Source organism: Microchirus variegatus (assembly GCF_963457635.1).
Source record: "Microchirus variegatus genome assembly, chromosome: 8".
In the NCBI taxonomy this organism is placed as follows: domain Eukaryota; kingdom Metazoa; phylum Chordata; class Actinopteri; order Pleuronectiformes; family Soleidae; genus Microchirus; species Microchirus variegatus.
In genome coordinates, this window is record NC_139809.1 from 1,035,501 (window position 1) to 1,046,556 (window position 11,056).

At 40.9% G+C, this 11,056-nt stretch overlaps 2 protein-coding genes across 2 annotated transcripts; both read right to left on the reverse strand.

Annotated features, from left to right (window-relative positions):
- Nucleotides 1-132: 132 nt before the first annotated feature.
- On the reverse strand, nucleotides 133-2,170 carry ribc2 (RIB43A domain with coiled-coils 2; the record flags this gene model as incomplete). Its single annotated transcript, XM_083893650.1, has 7 exons — nucleotides 133-202; nucleotides 297-457; nucleotides 560-742; nucleotides 873-991; nucleotides 1,079-1,399; nucleotides 1,558-1,639; nucleotides 2,051-2,170. 7 exons carry the CDS (start codon nucleotides 2,168-2,170, stop codon nucleotides 133-135), a joined length of 1,056 nt encoding a protein of 351 aa, XP_083749776.1.
- Nucleotides 2,171-4,912: 2,742 nt separating this feature from the next.
- On the reverse strand, nucleotides 4,913-10,885 carry LOC310930616 (putative polypeptide N-acetylgalactosaminyltransferase 8; the record flags this gene model as incomplete). Its single annotated transcript, XM_083893651.1, has 10 exons — nucleotides 4,913-5,032; nucleotides 5,903-6,067; nucleotides 6,164-6,256; nucleotides 6,349-6,486; nucleotides 8,021-8,206; nucleotides 8,459-8,573; nucleotides 8,698-8,895; nucleotides 9,245-9,431; nucleotides 10,343-10,509; nucleotides 10,584-10,885. The coding sequence occupies 10 exons, from the start codon at nucleotides 10,883-10,885 to the stop codon at nucleotides 4,913-4,915; spliced, it is 1,671 nt and encodes a 556-aa protein (XP_083749777.1).
- Between the last annotated feature and the right edge of the window lie 171 nt (nucleotides 10,886-11,056).

The following is an 11,056-nucleotide window of genomic DNA, read 5'->3' on the forward strand; positions in this document are numbered from 1 at the left end:
ACAACAGTGGCCTGAGACTTTTGCACAGTACTATAACTGTAACTCTTCTTCACTTTGCACAGAAGTCTTTCATGACTGATGGCAGCTTTTAATTGCCATATTAATTCTTAATATGATTGAATTTGTCATCCATCATCTGCTGCATCTGTTGAACTGGGAGAAGAAGTCGTCATAGATGTGTCCTCTTTTCATGCCCGCTGCCCTGAAAACGACATGAATTGACAGAGATCACAGTGAGACAATATCCTCCTGCGTGACATGTATTCTGTGTGTTAATGTGAGTTAACGTTACTGACTCCTGTATTTGTGCCAGTTCGACATTGGTGCTGTCCAGGTGTCGTCTCAGCTGCCCGTTCACTTTTGCCTGCTCCCTCTGAAGCAGCAGAGTTTTCTGAGACGAGTTGAGGAGAAAGCGAGCGTGTCGCTCCTCCTCTTTCTTCTCCTCTAATTCAGCCCTCTACAGAAACACAAGACACAACAGACAGACGTGCGATCAGTGATCAAATCCCACCGGACTGCCTGTTTTAAATGATCTTAAACCGCAGGGTTTGTGAGTTACTTTTCTCTCCTCCATTTGAAATTTCTGGAACTGCATGATCTTTTGCCGGCTCTCTGGGTTGGGTCTCTTGTCAAGGCTCGGCCAAAGACCTGGAACTCCCACGGTTGTCGTTGCACGCTGTCTTTGCAGTTCGTTTTCCGCCTCGGCAGACTCCAGCGCCCGTCGCTGCTTGTCTTCTTCGGTCTTGCACAAAAAAACGCAGCCAGTGACGGGATTAGTTTAGGACCAAATAAATAAATAAACACAAAACCTTAAAGTCGATTCCAGGTGAATGGAACGATCCATTTCTCGTGTATGTTATCAAAGCTTTTACCTTGACCGAGTTGTGCTCGTTAGTGGAAATGGCTTCTGCCTTTCTCCTCTGCTTCTCAAGTCTCTGGATCTGCAGCGCCTTGTTGTCCATCTTCAACACGAATTGGTCGTATTGATCGTCTGAAGAGGGGATTAGAGAGGAGGAAAGTGAGCTGACGGGAGATTTGTTTGAATGAACTGAAGGTGTGTGTGATCACAGGAACCTACCCTCCAGCCGTTGCTCGTGCCTCACTGACGCCTTATCGTTCTGCTGCTGGATGAGCCACGATTTGAACTGATCCTTCTGCCTCTGCTGTCTGTCATAATAATTCAGGTCCTCGCCCAAAAGACCGGAGAGCGACACGTGTCCATGCTCCAATTTTGTTTTTCTCAAACGGTCGGGGTCATTCAGGTCAAACTCCAGCCGGTCGCAAAACTGCTGGTTCTGATGACGGAAGTTGTCGATGGCCTGGTCGATGACGCGCTGTTTTGCCTTTTCTCTGATTTGGTTCATGTACGCTACTCTGCTGTTATGGATCATTTGGCCATCTGCAGTAAATGTGGAGATAGAGAGTTAATTAGAAACACTGTATGTCCAAATGTATAAGTGACAGTGTTTACCCACAACATGTAACACACACAATAAAGGTGATGTAATCATGAGTTAACTAAGTTAATGATCAGTTAACCCAGTGATTTACTCTCACCATATGCGTCCCCCTCGTCTCTGTCGGCCTCTTCTTGTCTCAGCCTGTCTCTCACCTGCATGTCCAGGGATTGCTTGTCTATCTGTTAAACACAACCAGATACAGGCTTTCACTTACAATACATTCCAGTTTGAATATATGAGAAGCAATTGAAAGAAATATAGAGTCGTTTTAAATATATATCATGATCAAGATGCTCTAACTCCAACCCCCTGAATTTCAAATTTAGACAAAACTTTTAAAGCATTTCAGTGCTTCTTGTATCATTCAAGGTCTATTTAGGGTATAAAGAAAATGTTTAAGAAAATAATATAATGATACGTTTAAAGCGTACGTTTTCTTAATGTCAATGTCACTGGAACCCACTGTTGTTGGGTTGCAATATAATAATAATGGCACAGGTGTGGACACAGTGGGTCACCATATATGGAAGGTATTTAAATGATATATATATATATATATATATATATAGGTATGACAGTGACACACTCACCCCGATAGTCCTCCATTTTTCATTGAAAATCCTCACTCGTCTGTGAGCCTCATAGTCTCTGCGCATCTGTATGCGCGCCCTCTCCAGGCGATCAGTGACCACTTCATCATCAATGTCCATGTTTGAAAATGTTCACAATTCTTCAAACAAACTTTCACTCAACTCAGGTCTGTTTGTTTGTTTGTTTGTTTGTTGGTTGTTTCTTTCTTTTCCTTTTTACAAATGATTCCCGATTCCTTCCTCACGTCATACTAATGAAAGAACAAAACCTTCCACTTACGAATGACGTTTAAAAACATAAAAGGACGAAGACGCTCGTCACGATCCTCCTTCGAAAGAGCCGATTAGAGAGTCGTGTGTTTGTGTTGGTTACCATGGAGACGACCGGACCCTTTATCACACAGGTGACATACTGACGTTCGTGCACCTTCGTGTGACTTCGTTGTTTTCCGCGGTGTTGGACGTCACGTGACCTCTTCACGACGACCCGTGTTTTCGATCATAATTCCATTAAAAATATATATTTTATTAGTGCTGGGCAAGTTAACGGCCTTTTAATTTTTTAATTTTTTACAATTAATACAAGCTTTGTGATTTTTTTAGCTTCTTAAATGTGAATATTGTCTGGTTTCTTTGCTCCATTTGACAATAAAAATAAAAAAATCATTAAAACTGGGTTCCAGGTTTGATAAACACTGATCAACATTTTAACTATATTTTATGGACAACAAATATTAGATTAATGAGGTTAATAATTGACAGATTGATTCTAAAACTAAACGGTATACAAACAAGTCTGCGAGATGAAATCAGGTTGATATAAACCAGGGCTGTCAAACTCATTTTCACTGAGGGACACATCAGCATAATAATTGTCCTCAAAGGTCAAGATGTAACTGTAAGACTGAATAATTGTAACTAAATGTAAACGCACCCTCAGAAAAAGACTTTGAAGCACGAGTGATTTCTTCAGCCACAATAAATCTAGCTTTCACCGCCGCATCGTTTTTGGTCGTGGCTTTTGTGAAAACATTTGCTGTGATCGCCGTTTGCCTTTTAAAGCCCAATTTATACTCCTGTGTAAAGTGCTCTACGTAGGTTACGCAGAGTCCTCTGCGTCGACGCAGAACCTGTCGAAGAGCCTCTGCGTCGTCTCCGACTGCACAAAATATTTTTTAAGTGTCCGTCACTCCGTCAAGGGACAACGGAGACGGCAAGAGCTGCGATTGGTCCTCAGGACAGGCCGAGATAACGCTGCTCTGTGCCGGCTCAAAGTGAGCACCGAGCGTCCACAGAGGCGGAGCTGATCCCCGCCGATAACGTCGCTGCCAAACTATATATACACGTCATATCTTAACACACACAGCACATGTTTAGACTCTAAATGGCCAATTTCTCGCCTCAAATTATCTTAAAACTGCGTTCCGTCACACAGAAAAGTGAGAAACGGCCACTGTTTCAACAACAACAGTCTTTCTCCCTCGGACGCCATTGCTCACTGTAGCCAAAAGCACAACAACCTTGCGCATCGACCCCTACTGATCGGGCGGGAAATTGCAGCGCCTATCCGTCACCACGACGCAGAAGTATAAAGGCTCGAGTGGTCTACGTGGTGACGCAGACGGATAACGCATTACGCAGTCGGAGAAGTATAATGTGGCCTTAATTCTTTGACAGTGTGTTGTTTTCCTTGAAGGCTAACATTGACATACTCTGCTCCTTGTTTGGTGTCAAAATGCCGACATAGATCGCTCTCTTTGACGACTGACAGCGCCTCATTACGCAAAAGACATGACGGTTTTTCACCTTGAAGCACAAACGTATTCGCCTTCCCATCTTTCTTGAAACTGTCTTCCATCTGCATCAATCTTTCTCTTCATGGACATTTTGGGATAATTTGTGGATATTTCAATCTCAAGTTCATTCGTCGCATGATGCATATACAATGTTACACTGCAATCTAGTGGCGGGACGCCGTGACTTCACGGTAACGCAAATCGACATGCGTTGCGGGAAATGCAGTTTATGGTCAACACACGCATTAAAGCAGCATAGATCTCTCGGGCCACATAAAATGACGCGGCGGACCACATTTGGCCCCCGGGCCTCGAGTTTGACACGTGTGATATAAACTGTTGTGGATTGTTTCACTGTTGTAGGGTTAGGGTTAGCCCTCTACTGGCAGGTATTCATAGCAATAAATGTTGCTCTTTGTACAGCTATTCTAATCACATGTGTTGGTAAAACACAATCATATTACATTTTTATTTTATAAAGTCATATTTTATATTCACAACCTGAAAGAATACAGACAAAATAAAGAAAACTTGGAGTCATCCCTATTTAGCCTTTAATGTTTTACAATCAAGAATGGCACGCAGTGATATTTATTGCAGTGACAGTGATATATTTTACTTAAAGTGTGTAAAGCCAATGCAGAGATTCTCCTCTTGGCACATACTACGTTAGAAAATAGTGGCAGAGGAAAACACAAGAATGATAGCATAAAAAATTAAAACACTCTCTTAAAATAAATATGTAAAATATAGCTCACTGAACCCTCAGCATGCTTTCTCAGCAGTTTACCTGTTCACTCATGAGTAATTGCACCTGCTCCTAAACTAGTCTCTGGTTTGCTCAGTAGCTGTGAAGTCTTTGTCCCATAAGAGCAGATTTTGAATCATTTATAAAAAAGAACAAGGTGGTTAGTAACACATTTTCCTGTGGGGTGACAAAGCCAGAAAATATATTTTTAATATTGCTTTTCCCATGCAAAACAAGAGGCGTTTAAATTATAATCACATTGTTCATTTCAGACGTTCACTTTTTCCCCATCACACAGAGATGCAAAAAGATTTTTATTCAAAAGGCTTTGATTATATTTTGGATTTCCCATCTTTGGCCAGAGCATTGCTGTATGAGAAGCTTGCCATCTTTAATCTCCAGACATCTTTCTGTCCTTCTATTCCTCAGTTCTTTGCCCTGGAAAAAGAATGTGTAAAACTAAAGTAAACGCATTACTACTTAAAGGTTAACAAGCACATAATGACAACAGTGAGCATTACAACACTTGGCTACAATAAAAAAAAATAAAAATGACATCCATTTTTCTCAATCAGGTCAGATTTTTATGCTAATTTGATTTAGAAACATCCAATCTTCTGACTAACTGGATTACATTTAGCCCAAGTTTTATCCTGGTCACCAAGTTTAATACCAAAATAAGCAGAAGCAAACTTGTGACTAGATTCCTGTTAAGAACAATGGTGCATTCACCGCAGATGTAGCAGAATACGTCAGGCTGACTTTTGCAAGATCTTCTAGTCGAAGTCACTTGTAAAATATATATATATATATATATATATATATATATATATATATATATATATATATATATATATATATATATATATATATATATATATATATATATATATATATAAAAAAAAAAACTTAGTCATAAGTTGGCACATGCAAAATCTTCAGAATTTGTTTATTGCAAGAATTCTAAAAGAATTTTGCATCATATGACGTGAAAGTACCTGTATGTGTAAACAAAAACGTTAAAAACAAATATGTAGCTTTGTTCAGAAAGTTGACCTGATTGAGCAAAACCAATGTGATTTTTGGATTCAGTACATCAAAATAAGCCCAAATCAGCTTAAAAAAACCTTTAAACAATAAATTTGGTGTTTTATAATCTATCTCTTTATAATCTACCATTATAATCTATAAATCATCCTGAATGTGTTGATTTCAGGGGTTGAGACATGACAGACTGTTGACAATTTCTAAAACTCCTTTACAACGTTTTTCCTCATCTTTATGCTTGTTTTAATAACATATCTTTACCTGAGTGAAGTCCCAGTATATTCCCATTCCTTTCTGCACGGCCTCTTTGCAGTTGTAAAGACCAGGATCTGTTTTGCCAGGATCAGTTAAACACCTGTTGTCATTGTACTTGTGGGATTTGATGCCACCAATGTAGAGCTCACCTGTCCTGCGGTAATATGTCATCTGAAGACAAAATGGTGAGAAACAAGAAAGAGGCAGTTAAAACAACAACAATGACGTAAAGGCAGATTATGGACACGCTTTAGCTGCGTCACATACTTGTGGACCATAGTAGTGGCAGTTGTAGGCGATTGGTGTGTGACCTGGCACTGCGCCTTGGTCTATGCACATGCCAGCATCAAGGTTCTTCATCTGTCAGAGAGAGATTTAATCAGTGTTTCCAGGGCAACTGTATAATGGATTCACACTCCTGTCTAGTGTTCCAATAATAAAAGTCAACTTACTCCTCCATATGCAAGTATGTCGTCCCAGGAATCCAACTTGGGATACACATTTTCCAGGTACCATTTGAAAGGTTTACACTTCAACCTTTCTCTGAGATTTTTCCTCTCGGACACATCCCCAATGTCAATTCCATGATTCTATAGAGGCAACGAACTTGGCATGATTTGTCTGTAATATTAGAACTGCACATAAATAAAGAACATCTGCAGCATTGAAGGACCTGAACTTCCCCAGGAAAAAGAGTCGGCTCTGGCCCTTCCTGTACACTGCAACTGTGTTAGCAGAACACTCCAGCTTATCATCCAGTACCACCCCCAAATATATTTATAAGACTGCACAGTCTCCACCTCCTCTCCCCCCAATGCAGACTGACTGGCATGGTGTTTTTGATCTCCTGATGTCCACCACCAGTTTCTTGGTCTTGGTGGTGTTCAGGAGAAGGCCGTTCCTCATGCTCCAGTCAGTCTCGTTGGCCTCCACAAGGTCCAACGAGGCCACAACAGCTGTATCGTCTGAATATTTCTGAATGTGGCAGGACTCAAAGTTGTGGCGAAAGTCCGATGTGTACAGCGTGGGTTAGGGTTAGGGACTGAAGCATTGTGGAGCCCCAGTGCTGCATTCCAGCGTCCCAGAAACACATCTCCCCAGCCAGACGCACTGTGGTCTGGCAGTCAGATAGTCCATGATCCAGGACTTCAGGGAGGGAGCCACCCCCATACCGAGAAGCTCGTCTCTCAGCATCAGAGGTTGCAAGGTGTTAAAAGTGCTCAAGAGGTCGAAGAACACGATCCTCACATACGAACCAGGCATATCCAGGCAGGAATATGCAGCATGTACAGTAATGCGTCCTCCACGCCTATGCGTTCCTGGTAGGCAAACTGGAAGGGGTCAAGATCCTCAGCCTGTAGCATGAGGCTCCTACATAAGAGTGGAAGATGTGGCTCTAAACTTTTCGATGTGTCTAGCTCATTTACGAAGGGTGAAAATAGACAAAATTCTAAAAGGCCGACTTCCTGTTGAGTTGAGGCCATGCATGGTCTTCCCGCCAAATTTCGGGGGGAAATTCGGTGGAATTCAATCTATGCCGAAACCCTTGGCGAACGGTCGAATGTTCATGCTAACATTGCTCCTACATAGATTTGTAGAAACGTAGATAGACTTGTACATAAATTCTCCAAATAGCCAAAATGGACGCCAAAATTCAAAAAGGCTGACTTCCTGTTGAGTATGCGTTTAAAAGACAGTGAGGTTGTGGGCCATGTTTTCATTATAACATACTATTAAGTGGGGGGCCGCATGTAATCGATTGAGGGGCCGCATAAGAGTGGAAGATGTGGCTCTGTACATGCTGCACCAGGCATGTTCTTACCTGGATGTGCCTGGTTCATATTGTGGTAGATAATCTGTTCAAAAGCTATGCTTTTTTTAAATTTTTTATTTCTCAATGATGATGAGAAATAAAAAGATATTTAAAAATAAATTAAAAAGTGATGCTTTTATTTTGAAAGGGTAAACATACCGGTAGTAGGGAAATAGAGAAACACGTAGTCCAATTAAAGCTGCAAACAGAGTCTCAAGCACTTTGAAGTTATTACAGTTGTTAGTAGTTAACATGCACAATTAATTAAGAAAGTTATTACTTTTGTTCCTACTGAATACATTTAGCTGTACCTCAAATGGCACGTTCCAAGCCACGTTGATGTTGTGTTTGTATTCATCCATCCATATTTCTGCTACCCTCAGGGCGTTTCTCCTCATGACAACACTTAGGTCTAACTGGTAAGGCTTGTGATTCCTCTCGATGTGGGCGATCTTGGAGCATGGAACTACTTCAACACTTCCTCCGCATGTCCACACCTTCATGGAAAAAGTAAGTTTTTTAACTTAAGCCATAAGTAAAGCTCAAGTAAATACAGGAGCTAATAGCAGCTTCATTCAATGTATATGGCCACATTCAATAAACATAGAAACTTGCTGTAACTACAAAACTACAAGAAATGGCATGAATGTTATCTTGATTCCCTCACAAGTGAATAAGAAATTCAAAAATCTAATCTTTTTCTTATAGGAAAAATGTTGTTTTGTCAGAGAGTATGGAGATTTACTCACACGTATTCCCAGCTCAATATTTTCTCCACCATACACCTTCATTCCTTCATCCAGGGCACCAATTTCCTCAAGAAACATCCTGTCAGCAGCTAGGATTCCCATGACAGATGGACTTCTATGGAAAAAGGTAAAAACTGGATCATTTAAAACCAGATTTAAAAAAAAACAAACAAAAAAAACATAATGAAATAACACCATGACATGATACTTTACTAAAAAGAGTTCCTTTTTGAACTTACTTCCCAGGCAGTGAGCCGTCATTGAGCTTGTAATATTCAGGCATGAAGCCCTCATACATGCACCACAAAGCCCAGTCAAAGGCGTGTGCTGATGGATTGTACTTAAGAACCCTGAGCTCATCAAAGTTGACTTTGTCAAACACAGGCGACACCACCACTGTTCGGTCAGCTTTGATTTGTGTCAGCAGAGGTTCAGCCCTATATTTGGGGAAGGGGTGAGAGACAAGACTCCCGTCATTAAAGCTCCATAACGACAAGTTTTTGTTATTATTGAGAAAGTGTCACTGAGCAGCTCAGTGGCCAATGGTAAGATCACACCAATTTAAAGCTTATTATTATTATTGCTGCCAGTGACAATTCAAGCATTACAGGCTCTTCCTCAGACTGTTTTTCAAGAACATCAATTGCAATAAGAAGTATTTAAATAGGAACATGTTGCATGATTTTCCTCATTTTTCACAGTTTTGAAGTCTGTATTCAAAATGGTATTTGTCAGTGATGGTGATGAGCTTGAACAGAAATTGCTGTATTTTAGCCACATTCTTACCACATCTCATGGACCTCAATGTGTGCATCGAGAATGGCCACCACATCAGCAGTCGCAGCTCTCAACCCAGAGACTCTGGCAGAAGCAAGTCCGAGCTGCTTCTTGTGCCGCACTCTGGTGATATTAAGAGTTGGGTTCTCCTGCTCAAGGGACTTCACATACATGTCCAGGTCGCCCTTCAGATTTTCTGAATTAAAAAGGAGACCAGAAAGATTCCAATGTAGTAACAAGACATTCTTCAAAAATAACTTCTCTGACACTGCATTTCATTTCAATTAATTATATTCCCGAGTCCAAGTGAATTTTTTGGAGGTGTTTCGAGATATTTCTGTCACAAGGCAAAATACTGTAAGTCTCAGGTCTCAGTGACATTGCCCGCGGTCTTTGAAAATCTCAATCAAATCAGTTCAGTGCAAGGTGTTTACACTAAATGCAATTCAGCATCACTGGATCACTCGTGGAGGAATAAAAACCAGAGGAACCAGTGACATGTGCACAATTATACATATTGTGTCAGGTCTATTCTGCTTTTCAGTGCTTCTAAAGATAAACTGATTTTTTAAATCAGAGGTGTCAAAGTCAAATGACCTGGGGGCCAATGAACAGCTAGTATGGTCAATAGGGGGCCGGCCTAGAGAACAAAAAGTGGGGAAAAAAAACCCAACTTTTGTCAATTTTTCGATGTGTCTAGCTCATTTACGAAGGGTGCAAATCGACAAAATTCTAAAAGGCCGACTTCCTGTTGAGTTGAGGCCATGCATGGTCTTCCCGCCAAATTTCGGGGGGAAATTCAGTGGAATTCAATCTATGCCGAACCCTTGGCGAACGGTCGAATGTTCATGCTAACATTGCTCCTACATAGATTTGTAGAAACGTAGATAGACTTGTACATAAATTCTCCAAATAGCCAAAATGGACGCCAAAATTCAAAAAGGCTGACTTCCTGTTGAGTATGCGTTTAAAAGACAGTGAGGTTGTGGGCCATGTTTTCATTATAACATAATATTAAGTGGGGGGCCGCATGTAATCGATTGAGGGGCCGCATATGGCCCGCGGGCCGGCAGTTTGACACCTGTGGTTTAAATGTTTTAAACCAACCATTGGAGCTGTGGTCATCCACCATTATTATCTCCTTTAGTATGTTTTTAGGAGTGCGGTTGATGATGCTGCGAAGGGCCCTTTTGATGACAGACAGAGCTTCGTCCAGGTAGATTAACACCACTGCGAGACTTGGCAGGTCTTTTGGATAAGTCCTTTTCAAACATCTGTTGAGAGACAGACAGTTAAATGACATAATCACTAAACACAGATAAGAATGAAATAATCATGACAGTTGTACCCTGGTTCCCTGGTATCAGGAAGAGCTCTGTCTAGAGGAAGTCGATCGCTGAGAAAAGCGTTGTATCCATACATCTTAAACAGAGCCAGTGCCTCTCTTTGGTCAACCTCAGACAGATTGTGTCCCCACTGTCCCCTGAACAGTGGAGAGTCTGGGTCCAGTTTCTTAAACGTTAGTGCTTTGGGCACCTCTTTGTGCTCTTGGATCGTTGCTTTTGGTGGTTCTTTCTGCTCAGTCTGCTTCTGGACCTCTGGCTGCTGTTGATCCACTTTTGTTTGTCTTTTTCCATCATCTTCAAGCATTTTCTGCATGGCATCTTGTTTCTGCTCAATAGTTTGAAGTACACTAACTTTAAAAAAAAATGAGAAATGAAGAATGACAGGTACAGAACAAATTTTAGTTTTTCATATGTACATGAAAAAATTTACAAAAATATATTCAAGGCATCAAGGTTCTTCATGTAAACAAACACA